At 44.3% G+C, this 16,888-nt stretch overlaps 1 protein-coding gene across 4 annotated transcripts in view; it reads right to left on the bottom strand.

The window, feature by feature from the left end:
- Positions 1–16,888, bottom strand: part of Arhgap44 (Rho GTPase activating protein 44) — a 159,790-nt gene that overhangs the window by 41,094 nt on the left and 101,808 nt on the right. For all 4 annotated transcript variants that reach the window (XM_005349865.2, XM_005349866.2, XM_013347276.2 and 1 more), the window contains exons 5-7: positions 14,724–14,835; positions 12,274–12,350; positions 6,261–6,378 (exon numbers count right to left, since the gene is read on the bottom strand). In XM_005349865.2, the coding sequence (XP_005349922.1) occupies positions 6,261–6,378; positions 12,274–12,350; positions 14,724–14,835 (307 nt within the window). The remainder of the gene's footprint in view (positions 1–6,260; positions 6,379–12,273; positions 12,351–14,723; positions 14,836–16,888) is intronic.

Below are 16,888 nucleotides of genomic sequence, written 5' to 3'. Positions count from 1 at the left end.
AAGAACTGTGCTGCCCCAGACACGCCGGGGAAGAAATGAATGTTAGAGACGATTCTACAGAAATAGAACGCGAAAAAGGCCAGATGCCCAGAGCCCCCAGCAGGAAGCCCTGCAGAACAAATAACTGAATGACGGCGTACTTGCATTCGATTTAGAATGTCAGCCTCGTGCGATTTTTGATTTTGCCTGGGAGACACATCTCTACAAGGGCATGTCCAGGGAGGCTTAACTGGGCAGGGAAGATGGACTGTGAATGCGGGTGACACCATCCCATGGGCCAGTGCTCTTAACTAAATAAAAGGGGGAAAAGCCATGAGAATTTCATCTCTCTGTGTATCAGATCTGCAGCGTGGCCAGTTGCCTCATGCTCCCGCCACAGTGCCTGGTCCTCCAGGAACCACTGTACCCTCCAGCTGTTCACCAAAGGAAATTCTCCTTTCCTAAAGCTGCTTCTGTCATGAATTTTATCCTAGCAGTGAGAAAATTAACTGATATTCAAAGTAAAATACAAACTTTTTGCTTATTACGTGTTCTCATAGGTGACAATTCACAGAAACTACTATTAGCAACAATGTATTCACAGTTCAGAGTGTCTATTACTAAAGGCACTTTGGATACAAACATGAAGACCCGTGATCTATCCCTGAAACCCATTCTCTAGACCTGTCCTCTGACCTCCACCTGTGTGCCATGGTATGCACACACACTAAGACTTACACATAAAAAATTAAATACACACATAAGTGAAATAAGAGGGTTAAAAAATTTTAAATTCCAGAGAAGCCACTAAAAAAAAAAGGGACGGTATTGTTATTTTAAAGCAGAGAATCAAAATCAGATAAAATATTCAATTAAAACTAAAATGAAGCCAGGCAGTGGTGGCGCACGCCTTTAATCCCAGTACTCGGGAGGCAGAGGCAGGAGGATCTCTATGAGTTTGACATCAGCCTAGTCTACAAGAGTTAGTTCCAGGACAGGCTCCAAAGCTACAGCAAAACCCTGTCTCCAAAAACAAACAAACAAACAAACAAAAACTTCAAATGAAAGAATTATGGGAGAGAAACATAGGAACAAGAGCAACAGATAGAAATCAGAAACACGTGGTATGCATGAAGTGTGCTATCAACAACCACTCTGAACAGCAATAATCTAAATCTGTCAGCTGAAGGACAGAAACTGTCAGAACAGTATCAAGAAAAAAAGCCTGATCAACTGCGTCTTGGCTATGAAAAGCTTCTTTTACTTTTTATATCAATTTATTTTTATTTTCTATGTAAGAGTGTTTGGGCTGCCATGCATGCACAGGCATGTGTGGTGCCTCAGGAGCTGAGAAGAGGGCATCGGAACCCCTGGAACTGGAGCTACAGATGGTTGTGAGCTGCCATGGGGTGCTAGGAGTCAAACCTGGTTCACCTGCAAGAGTGACAAATACTCTTAGTCACCGAGCCTACTGGTTTTCAAACCTAGAAGAAACCCCCTTTAGAAAAGCACATATAGATGGACCATAAATGGAAGAGCCAATCATGGGGCCACTTGCTTACAATCCTAGCGCATGGGAGGTTGAAGAAAGGAAAGACGTTGAGGCTACTGTGGAATACGGGATGAGCTCTTGTCTCACTCTCCTCCCCCACGGAAGAAAACGGATGTAAAATGGCAAGCCGTGCCAAGACTAATCAAAAGAAAGTGAGGGTTGCTAACCCTAACCCTAACCTTCAGATAAAGCAGACTTCAGAGTAACAGAAGCTATTGGGGTGGTGGGAAGGGTAGGCAGGAACTCCATTAGGGAGGAGTCAACACTCCATAAGATATAATAATCTTCAGTATAAATACAGAACATCAAAATATGCTCCTCAATAGCTTACAGAGCTCCAAAGGGAAACACCGCCACAGTAGAAACTACAGCAGCAGGTGGCACAGGTGGGCCACACCCTCAACTCCAGCAAATGCACTCCATTTTCAGATGCTATGCAGTCTAGACCCAGAGGGACCATTTTCTGGGTCATCAGACATACTTGGCAAATACATGAGAAGACCACAGTGGAATTAAATGAGAAACTGGTATCAGGCAGAATCCAGGCCCAAACGCTCGGGGAGGGGGTGGATTGAAGAACACATTTATAATTAATAAGCCAATCAAACCCTGGGGCCTTTTGAGCTGGTTCTGTGCTGCTTGTAGGCTTTTTACCTCTTCTGGGAAGTGGCAGCTGAGAAGAATTGAGTGTGAGGTGTCTCAGAGAGTCTCTGTGATACACAGGACTTACCAGTGAAGCAGGTTATATCCCCGTTTGTCAGGCAGCCAAACAAGGAATCAGACACCGCACAGGCGGAAACAGGGGGGAGCTGCAATTGTTCTCCTCTAGCAGGAGACCGTGTGCCTACTAGAAACAGCCGGCCACCTGAGCTGGGAGCACAGCACCCACAAAGCAGGGATACAGTTTCCATCCCAAAGCGCTGAATGCCCCACCACCCCCTGGCCTCACAGAAGAGCCTTCTCTTTACCTTCACTCTTCAGTGCCTATGGAGTGAGCGCTGAATGCGCACAGTCATATCTCTGCCTCCTAAAAACGAAACGGCCAGCACTGTGTTTTGATTAATATCAGATGAAGACAGCTGGGGAAATACCAGTCCTATGAAAACACGTGCTTTCTTTGGCTCACATTTATATTCCTCAAGTTATTTTACCCACACTACTCCAAGAAAACAGCCACATCAAAACCCGTGTTCAATCGCAGGATTCTAATGTTTCCCATTATCATTATAAAAACAAGGATAGCTTTATAACCATTTGTACACAGCTATTAAATGTAGGCGACATTATCATTAACTATAGATAAATTACTTAAAAACATATTTCCATATTCTTTTTTGTGGATTGAATTAAACACTTTCATAAAACCAATTCAAGTATGTAACCACCTATGTACCACTTACGGAGTTCGAGCAAACATCACTCATCTACCACTACAGTACAGGATGTGGACATTTTGTGAACCACAGATGTTGAGAGTAAAATCAAACAAATTGAGCAATTCATGAATCTTAAACTATCGTGCTTTGCAGTGTTTTAATCAGGCTTTTCATGACAACAAAATAATTGAGACTGGGGAAATATTTTTTTAAATACTGCTTATTTTTTCCACCACTTATTAGGTCTAATTTCTTAATGGTGCTACTCCTAATTGTTTCTTGATAATTGATGTCATTTGTTTACTTTACTTTCTCTTTCTCATAAAAAATGTTACTATATGAAAAAAAACATATTTCCCTTTTAAATCAAGTGCCGAGGTTAGTTATTTTTAATTAGGAATTTAAGATGGGTAAAGGATTTGAATAGATTAGTCAAAAAACAAGTATTTGTCCAAACCCACTCCAAGTGCTGCCCAAGAGTAAGCCCCATCATAAACTGGTATAGGCGGAGTGAGCAGACCCCACCTCTGTCTTGCAGTTGGCTGACAGTGGGGATGGTTATATGCGGGGGTGTGGGAATTATTTTCATACTCCGCTTCATTTTGCTGTGACATTACAGGTCCTCTCAAGCTAGAATTAAAGTGTTTACTGCTTTAAAAACTCATTTCAAAGGCTTAAAAAAGACAAAGCTTTTAATTTTCAACGGATCTGAGACAGAGATATTTGGCATGGGCCAGTTTTATCTTTCTTAGCATCCTGACTTTTGTTTTCCAGACTCTTCCACTATTTAAACACAGCTTTTCCACTGTTTCATCTTCAACACATTATAAGAATTTCTCCAGACTTATTCCTCTGGGGGTATTTCTCTAACATTCTGTAAGGAAATTTTAAGTTGTAGCAATGACTCAGTTTCCCGCAAGGCAGATCCTGTTGTTGACTAAGAACATTCCCACGCTGGAGTTGTTTCTTCAAATTTCTGCAGCCTCCCCCTGCATCCTTTTCATCTTATGAGGGAATTTTACCCCTCCATGTGTGTGTGCCTGTGATGCGCAGAATGCATACGTGTGCACATAAATATGTAGGCCCACAGTCAGGGTTTTTTTCTCAACAGCTGCCTTATTTTCTGTTGAGACCGTGATTTCTTCTGGCAACGATTTGGCTAGGCTGACTGGCCAGCGAGCTTCAGGGGACTTCCTCTGTGTTCCACCCAGAAGACGAGCATATACTGTGAGGCCTAACCTGCCGTTTGCATCCTGTATATCTAAATTCTGCTCCTTTGACAGCACAGCAGGTACCTCACCAACTGAGCTCTCTCTGCTGCCCATTACCGCCTCCTTTATCTACTGGAACATGACATCCTTATTTGTTGAATTTTACTCGAGGCACCAAGATATGTCATATTCACTTCATTGCAACTGCCAGTAAATCTCTCCAAGTGCTCTAACCTTCGATCCAGCTGGCCCTCCCCACCATGGATCCTGCACCCTCAGATTCAGACAAACATCAATCTCAAGTATTAGGAAAGAACTGTACCCTACTGGGGATGCTTCAGGCCTTTCACTTCTAGTAGTGCCTGACAGTGTAGCATCCCACCTATAAGTATAGCATGCACACTGCATCAGGTACAGCAAGAAATGGGGTGAGATGAGGTACATGGGAACATACCTCAATGTTTCCTATAGAGGGCCTGATCTGTGGAGTCTGGTGTCTTTGGGAGACAGGAGGAAATCTCTAATGTTTTCTGATACAGAAAACCAATCTATTTAAACTTAAAAAAAAAAAGCTTAAAATGATGAATATCTTGTCCCTGTGCTTTCCTGGCCACACTGGTAACAACTAATTAAAAAAAAAGTAGCCATGAATTTGAAAGAGAGCAAGGAGGTGTATATGGGAGGGATTGGAGGAAGAAAAGAGAATAATTATATATAATTATAGTCTCAAAAATAAAAGAAAAATATTAGAAAGATGAACCATTATCATGAATTGAAAATATATAATTAATATACACTAAACTTAGATTAATTATGTGTATGACATTGACTTATGGGAGGGAGTTTCTAAATTTTTTTAACCTGTCTTTGTAGCATTCACTAAAAGTCCTAGATAATATAACCCCCCCAAAGATTCTGACCTGACTAAATGGATGTATAACAGACATGTGTAGATCATGACCAAATCAGCAGGAGAGAGAATGATACCTCACAAGTGGCACACCAGCCACACTAGCTAGGGATCTGTCATAGACCCAGAAGCACAAAGGGCCAGTCTGCCTCCATCACAATGAATCTGGGATCTGAAGCATTTGTGTCCTCTGCTTGGTTCCACAGGATGGCAGCCCGGGAGACAGAGGATTCTTTAAAAGTCCTTCATTGTTTCCTACCCCAGAGGAAAATTCTGAATGTCATGTGGACGCAAGCTCAAAGCCACCTGCATAGTGCGGGCTATAAATTCAATGCACAAGTCACAAAAGCTGCCAAGAACAGGAAACCTATGAGCGAAGCGTCACGTTTTAAAAACTGGGGCTTTTAAAAACCCATGGGATGGGTTGAGGATGCAGCTCAGAAGCAGACTGTTTGCCTAGCATGATGAAGCCCTGAGTCAAATACCCAGTGTACACACACACACACACACACACACACACACACACACACACACACCCGTTATGTAGAAGAAGCGAGGTTTCTAATATTTGGGTCAAAAGATAGTTTACATAGGTTTAGCTTTCTTAGGGACCCCAACTGACACAAAGGCATGTAAAGAGATGGAAATATATATGTCAGCACTATGAATGGTGTATGACTCATTAGGTCTTACACAGTATGTGGGGGGGGGGGTAATAGATGGGAATGATAGTATGTGCAATGAGTGACACCATCCCACAAATATAGGATCCCAGATCTTAGAACTTGGGACTTCTCTCTCTCTTAAAAAAGGGAAATCTGTTTTCTCTGATGGCATCCACAGCTAACATTTAAAGTGTCTCCCAACACAGCAACTCAGGTAGTATTGAAAAGCAAACAAGGACAAATATTTTACTATCACAGAAGTTGTGGCTCAGTCTAAATTCCTAGCTATCCTAGGGACCTACAATGTATTCTTTGGAATGCAATTGTCCTAAAGCTCCTCACAAATATGAAGGCCATGTCCTATTTGCTTACAGTGCCAGGTCCCCAGTGACTGTCCTGAGTCTGTGAACTCATCATGGACTCTAGAGATGTAAGTAGGCAACCCAGGGACATTCTGATTAACTGGAACATCACCAGCAGGCTTTAAGAAAACTCCACTGAACAACACAGACAATCCCCCAGGACTCCACAGCCTGTCCCTGAAGAAAAGAGCAGGGGAACAGATACCCGGCAAATCTCCACTCTGTTGGCAGCCTCCTCCATCTCCTCCCTGAGGGCATCGGCTTTGGCACCCGCGGGCTGAAGGCTGCTGGAAAGCCCTGAAGACTTGGAAGTCTGCTGCCACCTGATGGAAAACAAGAGAGAAAGAGGGTGTGTGTGAGAGAGGCGGAGCCCTGAGGATATGGCAGAGTGACAAGGAAATACCTGGCCTCAAGTTGTTAGCCAGGGAACACACTGTTGCAAGGAAGGAGGTGTGACCAGGAGATACTGATGCTATACCAAGTGAGGGACTCACCTTTCCACAGCGGAACTGATGAGTGAAACTGGGGGTCAGGTGACCGGACCCACAGGACCAACCTCCTACAGTTTGCCACTGTGTCCTCTATGACCTTCGACACACTAAAGTCAAATGACAGTCACCACTGCTGTCCCCTATTCACAGACAAATTACAATGGTTGACATTTATGGAGTGCAGTGTGACCTGCTAATATACATACATGGTGTAGTGTGATTTAAATCAAACTAATTAACATACACATCACCTCATTTTTTTTTTGCTAAGAGATTTCTGAATCTTAATCAGGCTCATGATTGTTAATAGCAATGCATTCCATATTTTGAAATTACCAATAGTGCCTTTCAGTATGGCCCCGTCATTCAGTGAAGTTGCTCATGGGCTTCTGGGCTTGGAAACACGCCTTCTCGGCTGAAGCCAGTGATGGATGTGAGGTGAAAAGGCAACACTGACAGGATTAAAAGCCAATCTGAAAGCAAGAATCTGCACTGCTAAGTATGGAATAGCATCCTACCGACCTTTAGTTACCTCATCTGTACTTCCATAAAAACTCCTTTGTGGAAGGAAACTCTTGAGGAAAACACTCGGAGGGCATGGAGGGAGAAGTGCGAACACTTCCCTCTAGAAGGATCAGAATGGCCTACAAGAAGAAAGGGCTCGGCAGGGTTTCTCTGCTGCTAAGTCTGAGACCTCGCTGGCTCATAGGGACCAGCAGGTAGGAAGAGCCAGAGCAGTCCATCATTTTAACTTGCCCACTGGGTCTTTTATCTTCCAGAGATGGAGCTATTTCTAGCCTGTGAGCAGCAGAGCAGGGCAGTCGGGATGACAAATGGCCCTGACTTCAGTCTGGGGAAATCAGGAAGACGAAGGATTGGGGAAATGAGTGGGGGCCGCCTTGCTAAGATGGACTGACAGAGCTCAGGCAGGAATGTGGTCTGGGGTTGCCAGGTGTTTCAACTGACAAGAGAATTGAGAACTCTTCCTGGGAGCTCCACGGATGAACTGTGTGACAAGACAAACAGTTTCTTTTGAAAACAATGTAAGTACAAACTAAACAGGGGCCTTGCCCTAACGCCTAGACCATGTCTGCAGCTGGCCAACTGGGGGTATAACATCTTCCCAGGTCCTGAGAAAGAATCTAATCAGCATCTAGCGAGCTGGCAGTTCTGCTGGGTTTTTCTTTCTCTTGTTATCTGCAGGGGGAAAAAAGTAAGGAAAAACATGGGGTATGGGATCCAAGAGGGCATTTAATCGCAGAGAGTAGCCAAGGGAAGGGTTCCCAGCCTTTTAGATTGCAACACACGAAACTAATCTACAAAGGTTCTCAGACCTGTGCGGGTTAGAGGCTACCAGGAAGACACATGCCCTGGGAACCATTCTGATTCTAAGATAAGAACTTAGAGAAATTTGAAAAGTAGTCATTTTAGCATTTTTTTCTAAGCCAGAATAGTAAAGATGGTAGAGCAGGAACCCTGAGTGCCTTTTCCTTTAGAGACATGCTTTACACAAATGATCCATTCCTGAATCGATTAGAACCGTCCAGAGTCAGCTATTTAAGTTAAACATTAAAGCAATGAGGGATTTGGGACATACAAATTATTCCCCATCGTGGCTGTAATTTAGATGAGACAGCAAGTACACTTCCATGTTGATTATAAAGATGAAGATACAGTGACCAATCTGTCCAGGCCACCTAGAGAAGGAATTAATAGATGCTTGAAAGTGGGGGGTGGAGGAGGCAGGCTGGAGAGATGGCTCTGCAGCCCAGCAGGCTTTCCTGCTCTAGCAGAGGGCTGCAGGTCAGGGCTCAATGCTCATGTCACTCTCAGCATATTTAGATCTATCTCACTGATTGAAGCAGACAGGGCAGAATTACTTAAACGGTGACAAATGCATGCGCTCGATTTAACCCTCATTAAACACTGACTAAATAAGACAGCTCTGACAGACTCACTAGAATTGTGCTAAGATTCAGAGATCCTGTCATGGAAGTATTGATCAGGACACGTTGAGTGAGGACAGAACAGAGTGACTTTGGAGGGGGCTGCTATGGCCGCACTGTGGACCAGTACAGTTCACGGGAAGTAGACAGGACTGAAGAAAGCCTGAATAGCTGGACACAGGTCATCACCAGCATAAGGGCCTCACAAGAGCAGCTGAAGGAAGAAACAGCATGGGGGTGGTAGGAACACGGAGAACCAGCTGCCCCAGGAGAGTAGCTTGCGATCCCTGCTATTTAACATCACTCTGGAATTCAGTGTGAACTTCACGGCTGTATCCCGACAGCTGCTCCTCGCTGACTAAGTGTGCAGCTTTAAGGGAAATGGTAGGAAGCACGGGTTGGCTGGCTGCTTGATGTGGCTTTTGGTCAAGTCCAACAAAGCAGATAAGGCCTGCCTGGATGTAACCATTAAGAATCAGGGACTCAAGAGCAAGAACTGTCGCAGTGGATGTTACTTCCACCCTAAAGACCTTCACCTGAAATGACAAGAAAGTCGGTAACTTGAGGGTTTGGATCAGCCCTCTCTAAGTTACTACAGCAAAATCATGAAGGGAAGCCAGCTGAGATGGTAAGGGACCTGAGCTGCCTACAATAGCTGCCAAGCAACCCTCTCTCGCAACACAAAGTAGGTGACAGAAAGCCACCAAGGTGATGAGGACTGTACTTACATAAGGATGATCTAAAAGGGTCTTTTTTGTTTTGTTTTGCTTTGTTTTTGTCCAACATACAAAGGTTGCAAGGGTTTGTTTGCTGTGGTTTGAAGAAGAAACCACAAACACACAGGCTCGTGTGTTTGTACAGTTGGTCCCCAGCACATGGCACTGTCTGGGGGAGGTTGTGGAACCCTCTGGACATGGGGCCAGGCTGGCAGAAATGTGACTGCCAAGGCAGGAAAAAAAAAAAACTTACAGTCTGGCCTTTCTTCTAGCCAAGCTCTGCTTCCTGAATAGCACGTGACGTGCCCAGTCACCTCTATAACTGCTAATCCCTGAGCGGCCAACTGTCCAAGCCCCACCATCCCCACCATGATGGACTGTATTCCCTAAACTGTGAGCCCAAACAGATCTTTCCCCCACTTAGCATCTTTCTGCCAAGTGTCCCCTTTCAGCGCACAAGCAAACGGCTAACACAGGGTTCAAGCTGAACTCTGAAAGCACAGAAACCGGAAAAGGGGAGTTACAGCTTTCCCTAGCAGATCCAAATACAGACCAGATAGGCTGAGGTGCGAAAAGGGTGCTAATCACAGCTGACAGGCCCTGCATACACTCCCTTGGGCTTTCAGAATGTACACAATGCTTACTATCACTCAACAAAGTCAGCCATGGCTGCCGCTCAGTGGTTACTCCCCTTCTTATAAAAGGACCAAACAAAAATATGCGAGATGACAGGGATATGCTTCCACGCTAACCTTCCCTTCCATCCGCTAGAAACCCTGCAGGAAATCTGCCATTTCCTTATAGAAGCAGAAAAGACCTCACGGTGAAGACCCAGGCCTAGAGGCACAGTGTCCAACTCATCACAACAAAGAGCAGTCAGCACTACTCCAATCAGCTTCCATGATCCTAAAGGGACACCTGAATACCGGGGCCATGGGATGCCATTTTATGTAGTACAGAGGCACTGTGACAATGGCTCTCTTTCCTGAGGGCACAGTATGGAGCTGGCTGTAGGGTTCAACCTGGATTCTATCAATGCCCCTTTGTATTAATTCGTTTTGTGATAAAATGTCGTTATCAAAAGTGACATGCGGAAGAAAGCATTTATTCTGGCTTACAGCTCCTGAGGGAGATGCCATCATGGCAGGGGAGGCGTGACACTGGGCAGGAAGCTGAGAGACTACATCTGCAGCCTGATGCAGGAAGCAGAGAAAGCAGACTTCAAGTGGGGGAGAGGCTGTAAACGCTAAGCCCACCCTTGGTGATGTTCACCCTCCAGCAAGGCGCCATCTCCCCAAGGTTCCATTGCCTCCCTACACAGTGCCATCAACTGAAGACTGAGTACTAAGATACCCGTCTCTGGGAGACAGCTTACACAAACCACCACGGCCTCCCTAGAAGACACTGAATTTGCTTCCAGACACTTAATTTTAAGCTCGCCTTATTATTTGTAGCAAAGGGCATTGGCTTCCAACTTAGAGCCATGATGTAAAATTTCTTTCTAAAATGTATTGTGAAAAAGTTATTTAGGGGGGTGGGGACTAAGGCATGGGATACACCAACTAAAGAAACTTCTCCACTGATTTAACCTGTGCTATCTTCGTACCCGCACCTTTTAGAGTTCTGACTGGTGAGCCCCGGTGTAATCACATGTTATAGCATGGGTTGACAGGTAAAGGCACTGGGGAAGTACAGGGGCACACGGTACCAACTTGATGCTCATAATACCTCTACAGATGACAGTAGCGCTTACTCCCTGTGCACAGGTGAGGAGATACATTCTAGGAAGTGGTTCAGTCAAGGCCACTGAAAGGTCTACAAAAGAACCGAGCTGGATCTTGTTTCCTGACTCCTAATCCTCAATCTCTCTGCCCTAGAGCTTCCTGGTTTTGTTTATTTCATGAAAGGAAATGAAATGAGGTGATTAGGACTGAAGTACAAAGGACTTAAGGTAGAAACAGTTCTTTCCACATGAGTGTGGGTGAACTCTTATTCTTTTAACTTACAATTGTGTGTGCACACATACACACGTGTATGCACAAACACGGAGCACTGTAAGGATCAAAGGCAAATAAGTACTACACATATTCACATATAATGGCCACAATCCACATCAGGGCTTCTGGCCTGCTGAAACAGGAAGTTTGTAGTCTCAGAGTAGCAGGCGGGGATCAGGTTGGTAGGACCTTTGCAGAAGGGCTACAACAGGAAGCTTCTACACCAGCCATTTCAGGAGCTGACACATGTCATGTCCAGAGTTAGACATGCTTTCTGTGTTGCACACATGACATAGCTCTGTCTTGCCTCTTGGTTTGCATGCCCACTCTCCTCCAAATCATGCTCATTCTTCCTGTACCTCGAATACAGCACCGAGGGCCTATGCACTGTCTCTTTCTATGTAGACAGTTTGTCCCACATCTTTGCCTCGTTGTTTGAGCTCAGACAAAGTCACACCTACGCAAAAAAGCAACTCTTCCATTTTCCCATCTAATGTTGATGCCTCTTCCGCCATCGTTCTTTTCTAAAATTATCCAGTGTGATTTTTCTTAAATATGTGACTGCCTAAAACTGTCCTCTTGCCCAGGGTCTGCCTTCAAGGTCAAGGCAGGGAACCCATTTCTGGTCATTGCTGTTACCTCCAGTGCCTGCTATGCAGGGTATTTAAAAAACTTAATGAAGGCTGGGAGGTAGTGGCACACATCTTTAATCACTGCACTCAGGAGGCAGAGGCAGGCAGAGCTCTGAGTTTGAGGCCAGCCTGGTCTGCAGAGTGTGTTCCAGGACAGTCAGGGCTACACTGGGAAACCCTGTCTTGAAAAACCAAAAATGAAAGAAAGAAAGAAAGAAAGAAAGAAAGAAAGAAAGAAGGAAGGAAGGAAGGAAGGAAGGAAGGAAGGAAGGAAGGAAAAAAAGGAAGGAAGGAAGGAAGGAAGGAAGGAAGGAAGGAAGGAAGGAAGGAAAGACAAAAGAAAGGAAGAAAGAAAGAGATGAACGAGGAGACCCCTCTTCCCCCAAATATCAATGGTCCCACCAAAGAAGCTGTGAAGGAGATAAAGAAACTCTACCTGGTCCGTGAAGAATCCATGTCCAGCACCAGCTTTGCTAAATGTTTCCTTTGCTTTTGAATATTTGGGATTTCCACCTGTGGTTCCAGAAGAGGAGAGACATAGTCAAGCCCAAGGTCGAGATTAAGACTTGAAAGCGAGGCTCTCAAAGGATACTTAAGAATTACTACTGGCAGTCACCTGAAAGTTTGCTACAGGTCTTCTGGTCCTTGTTTTCAGAGCAAATCAGTCTCCCCTTTGTCTTGGGTCTAGTCATCAAATAGGAATCATGCTTTGTGTGTATGCCTTGATGTCAAGCTCCCTCCCCAGATCCTGTGTGTGTGTGTGTGTGTGTGTGTGTGTGTGTGTGTGTGTGTGTGTGTGTGTGTGTGTGAAAATCCACTTGAGGTTCACTGTCACTGGAATTTCAAGGATGCAATATAGTGCAGTCACCCCCACCTCTCCGCTGCCCACTGCATTTCTTGAACGAACTTATCTTGTATACATGGAACTTTGTACCCTAGACCAGCAGCAGATAAAATGCTCAATTCCTTCCCTGACCTGCACCTGTTCTCTCTTCCCTGGACATATCATCTATAGGTTCTGCATAGCCCTACCTACTTGGGGATGGCTATACACTTGTCCTTAGCCAAACCAGCATGAAAAATAGAGCTAATCACTGCTGTGTCTCCTTCTACAAGGGCCAAATGCAAGAGAAAGGAAGGACATACCACTATGTAGGCACTAGCAGACCTAACGTAAATGAACAGCTGAGCACAGAGAAGCCCTGGTCTTAGCAGATCTGAGACGCTAAGGGATACCACTAGGACATACAGTTTGTATTTATAGAAACAAAGGAGACATGTTAGCATATTTATAGAGACGAAGTAAGATTTCCCACAGTCAGCAGTGAGTAACTCGGCCTCCACGGAGTTCTCCGCAAGGACTTCTCCCATATTGGTTGTATGTGGATGCTCTTTTTATATTTTTCTTTCTAAAAATGCCTTCCTTGAAGATTCCAGCGCAGGATTTTGGTTCTGGGCCCAGCAAAAGTAGGGCAGGATGTGAGAATTAAAAAGGAAAATTGGCTATGAATTGAACTAAATTCATCTTGGGGTTGGTTTTTTTTGTTTTGTTTTTGTTTTTAACACTAGGGTAAAATGTGAAGAAAACCTGGTGCTCTGTGAGGCACTTCCCACCCACTCAGAGCTAAGCCAGGCCGAGGGCTGTGCCGAGTGCGAGGACTCCAGCAGCAAGAAGCAGCATCAGAACCTGCAGAGCCGGGGCAGGGCTGGGCAGTCACCGCACTGCTCAAGCCTCAGCAAGGGGCATGGGCCTTGCTGCTGAGTCCCCCTAACTTCTGGGGTTGTTTCCAACTTTGGCCAGAGCCCCAGCCACCTTCTGAGCAGCAGATGCCTCTCATGAGTGTCCCTGGCTAGGGGAAGATGGGAAGGAGGGCAACAGTCACCCAATTTCATCTACAGTGTGGGATTCAAGGGGCTTACAGCTGCTCTGGGCTGACTTGTCCAGAGCACCATATCAATTTACTCTTCGGTCACCTTTAGGTATTTAAGTATTTATCCATACCACGGACTCAGAAAGAACATGGAAAGACAAGAACACACTGGAGGCGATCTAGAGATGAAACCAGATGTGCACTGGGCAATATTACAAAGCTTCTGAAACTTCTAGCCATGGGGGATGATATAATTTTAAATTTAAAGGAGAAGTTAGCTATCATTAACTCTGAGTCTCCTAAGTTGCACTAATAACCACGTTCCATGTTCATCATGGCCGAAGAAGGCTAGGTATAGAAAGTTCCATCATTGTTGGCATCTCCCATGTGGAGCAACGGCAAGGTTTTGTATGGCCAGTGAAAAAGCACAGAGGGATCCATAAAGAGGCCCATAAAAGTCCCAGCCACTCCTTGTCTTACTTGATAAAGCTGCAAGAGGTGGGTACTGGGAAAACTGCCTCACAGACATTTAGACAGCTTTTTAGTAAAATAGTTTTATTCAGTATCTTGTATAATCCAGAGAAGGTATTTAACCAAAGGGCCTGACGGAGGTTCTTGTGCCAGTTTCCCAGACTCCTCAAGAGGGAGCTGCCATTCATGTGCACCAGCTACTGAAGCATGGAGATGGGCAAGGGAGGGTGGAGATGGGCAGGGAAGGGGATGCTGGGAAGGGACAGGCTGATGGGAGCTGGCACTTGGGTTAGGGATGGAGGTGATGCTGCTGGCTTTGTAAGTTTATCTATGGGAAGGTGAAGGGAGAAGTCGGTGGGGGAGGGAAGGAGGCAGCAAGTAGGTGAAAGCTCCGCCATACTTGAAAATCTTGACAATGGTGTGGTCATGATGTTTCCTGATGGAATACCAAGTCAGAGATCAAGGAGAGAGAAGCAAACAGCAGAAGGCAGGATGTAGGATTTTTTTTTTTTGTCCCAGCCCCCAGCCATACTCAGCATCTCACCTCTGCTAGCAGGAACAGGGGTTCAATCACATCCCTCTCCACTTGCAGCTCAAAGTGGATCAGCTCCTGAGCTAGCTTGTCCTCCGTCTCTCCACAGAGCTTCAGCATCTTTCTGCAGGCAAGGGAGAAAGGCATCCTGAATATCTTGGACCACCACACTGTGCCGAGTCAGACTCCATCATTCCTGGCTTGATAAATGTCCCCAGGTCAACATGTGGGTTGGTTTCTATGGCTACCAGGGACCAAGCTATTCCCATTGTTTCTATGCCTGATGTTATCACCTATTCTAAACAGTGCTGAGAGCCAGGGTCAACAGGGATACACGGGAACTATGAGAAATGTGGATGGAGAAACTAGGCTCACCCAAGCCAAATCCACCAGCATAGGAAATCAATTGCTTCTCTCTCTCTCCTCTGGGATCCCTGGGGAGACTAGCTGAGACAGATCCACGAACACACCATGCCTTCACGTGAATACCCAAATCCCAATTCTGGTGGGACCTCAGCAGGAGAAAACACTTACTCTAAGCCATGGAAATTTACTTAGTACCTGACCAGTACTTAAGTTATGCCATGGAAAGAGCCAGAAAGTCACCCCACGAGCTGCTCAATACTGCAACAGCAGATGACATAATCAAGAGAAAGTGAATCTGTTTTCTGAGAAATGGAGATTGTTTCAAAGATGTTAGTTTCCCTAAATGGATGTCTTCTTTACACAGGCACCATGTTAATTGAAATTCAGGTAACTTTTAAATATCAATGAAAGCATAAGCAGACACAATTTATTCTCGGCTGATAAAAGAATGCTCTCTCTATTCTAATACGCTCACATATAACATGATGCTACCACTTAGTTAAAAATGTCTTCACCATTGGTTTTGAGCAAGTTTATTCTGCACAAATTGCTCTCTCCTCCAGTGTAGGGATCGAACCCAGGGACCTAGACATGACCAGCAAGAATTCTAGTATTGAGCTTCCTCGGCTCTACCTGCTTTTCACATGTAGCTAGTTTTAGGGCTTATCCATGTTTACTTACAAAAAATTCATCATTTTGTTATGTATAGTTCTTTTTAATGAGTATGTCTACCTCCATGTATGAAGCTTTCCCATGATCAAAATTTTTAGGGACCACATATATATTGTTGTGGTATATACATATACATCTTCATACATCCATATGCATGTGCAGCATGTTTGAGAGTTTTCACTGCTCTATGACCCTAACAATTCTCAGCATGAAAGTCTTGATTCTTGTCAAACTGGTGACCCTGCACGGCATCTCTCTCAGGCCCTCCAAAAACCCTGGTCCATGAAGTTTCCCTCACATTCTTGGCTACTTCTGAACTGGGATTTGGTTATTTGAATTTATTTACAATTCTTTATATAGTCACACATTTGTAGGGAAATGGAACTAATTTGCTACTATACATGCCAAGTCCCAGCTTATGGTTTTATCTTTACACCTTTTTAATGGTACTTTTAACAAAACTTTCTGGCACTTTCCTTCATATTCCTTATGTTACTTCTTGATTTTTAAAACATTAGGCATTAACTGTTAACCCATAGCTATGGAAATGATCATTTAATTTGTGCTCACATTTCCTCATGTTTATTTCATTTAATAGATGTTCAGTATTTATATTTTGACTATATATTAGAGGCATTCCTGTACATTCCTATCCAAAAAAAATTCCAAACTTTCAATTTTTTGTCTTGTCTTGAGTTTTTTTCCTGCTCTGTTCCTGACATATGTGCAGTGCCTGTGAAGGCCAGAGGAGGGCACCAGATTCCCAGGAACTATAGTTACAGACAGTTGTGAGCTGCCATATAGATGCTGGGAATTAAGCCCAAATCCTCTGGAGAACAGGTAAGACTCTTAACCACTGAGCCATCTCTACAACCCCACCAAATTTAAACATTTAAAAGTTTGAGTTTTTGAAACATTTCAGATTTAAGATTTTTGTGTTAAAGACACTTACCTGGTGATGGCTATGTAAGTATTTTTTTTTGTCTCCTCAATCATATTCCACTTTATTTTTATAAAATTCTTTTCAGAGAATGTATTTTTTCTTTGAATTTTGTTTTTTTTTTGTTTTTTAATTTTAAATTTATTTATTTATTAAAGATTTCTGTCTCCTCCCCACCACCGCCTCCCATTTCCCTCCC

This window comes from Microtus ochrogaster, chromosome 7 (genome assembly GCF_000317375.1).
Source record: "Microtus ochrogaster isolate Prairie Vole_2 chromosome 7, MicOch1.0, whole genome shotgun sequence".
In the NCBI taxonomy this organism is placed as follows: Eukaryota; Metazoa; Chordata; class Mammalia; order Rodentia; family Cricetidae; genus Microtus; species Microtus ochrogaster.
Note: the sequence above shows the minus strand (reverse complement) of the source record. Positions and strands in the feature narration are given on the sequence as shown.